The following is a 1,224-nucleotide window of genomic DNA, read 5'->3' on the forward strand; positions in this document are numbered from 1 at the left end:
TCAATATTGAATAAATATTATGCACTTTATCTTTATGAATAATTTGTCATAATCATAAAGAATTAGATTTATCTTTTCAAGGAAGGATTTAGATGTTGATCGTTGCGGTTTCTGTGGAACACATGAGCTGACAGCAGTTCATCGTTTATAGAGATTATCACTCCACAGCCTCATTTACTCTGTTTAAATTAAATAATAAAAGCTATTCTTCTATTGCTGCCGTTTGAAATGTTTAAAGCTTCCAGTTATGGATCCGTTTGGTTTTTCTCTCCCGTTTTATCTTCTCTCCGTTACTTTGGACCAAACCTGAAGGTTCTCCATGGAGAACCGGGCTGTGCTCCAGGTGAAGGTAAACATTCCCACTCATCAGCAGAGTCAAACTTTGACCCTGCAGTCAATAACCCCCCCACCCCCCCATCAGGGATCAGACTCAGACGGACTCAGACGGACCGACTGCACGCTGCTGGATCTGGTTCTGAAGGTTCTGCTTGCAGCTGTGGATCATGGTGGAACCGACGTCCAAACCTGCCGCCGTTCTGCTGCTCTTTGTTCTGCACGGCTGTTTGGCTGAAAATGGTACCGGTACCACCTCTGTTCTTCATAACGGGCCGGTTCTGACCCATTGGACCAGATGATCAGATTCTGCTTCAGGTTAACTTTGAGGTTTAAGTTACAGAACCAGTCGGACCCGAACCGAAGCAGCTGAGCCTCATCAGACTCAGATTAATAATCTCTAGTCTGTCTGCAGATTATGGTTCTGGTTGTTTCCTCAGTAGGTTCTGAACTTTCCAGTGGGACAGTTAAAAGTTTGCAGCGGAACCAGGTTTTCCAGTTCAGAAAGCCAGAGCTTCAATTTCTTTTCATCTTTTTCCATATTTTCCCAGTTTTCCTGGACAGGCAGCTGGCGGCTCAGGTGCTGACCCGAACCCGGCGAGCCAATCAGGTGCTGTCGTTATGGGAGGAGTCCAAACCAGGTGAGTCATCCTGACCCGACAGGACCGGCTCCACCCTTAAAGGAGAAAGGAGTCTGGTCTTTAGATCCGGAAGAACATCCCATAATAAGCAGCCTGAGCTTTAGAAAAACCTCAGATTAACGTTTAGAGAAAATTAAGCAGTTTCCTTTAAATCTATGAATAAATGGGACATTTGTACGACTGAGAATTAGGGCTTTTGAGAATAAAGTCACAGGATTACAAGAATAAAGTCGCAACGAAAATAGTCATA

General features: G+C 44.3%; 1 protein-coding gene across 1 annotated transcript in view; it reads left to right on the forward strand.

The window, feature by feature from the left end:
- The first annotated feature begins 443 nt into the window (after positions 1 to 443).
- Positions 444 to 1,224, forward strand: part of f2 (coagulation factor II (thrombin)) — a 13,146-nt gene continuing 12,365 nt past the window's right edge. Inside the window, exons 1-2 of the mRNA XM_015397234.1 lie at positions 444 to 576; positions 885 to 974. Of these exons, the coding sequence (XP_015252720.1) occupies positions 504 to 576; positions 885 to 974 (163 nt within the window). The 5' untranslated portion in view covers positions 444 to 503. The remainder of the gene's footprint in view (positions 577 to 884; positions 975 to 1,224) is intronic.

Source organism: Cyprinodon variegatus, unplaced genomic scaffold (assembly GCF_000732505.1).
Source record: "Cyprinodon variegatus isolate N-32 unplaced genomic scaffold, C_variegatus-1.0 Scaffold844, whole genome shotgun sequence".
Classification (NCBI taxonomy): domain Eukaryota; kingdom Metazoa; phylum Chordata; class Actinopteri; order Cyprinodontiformes; family Cyprinodontidae; genus Cyprinodon; species Cyprinodon variegatus.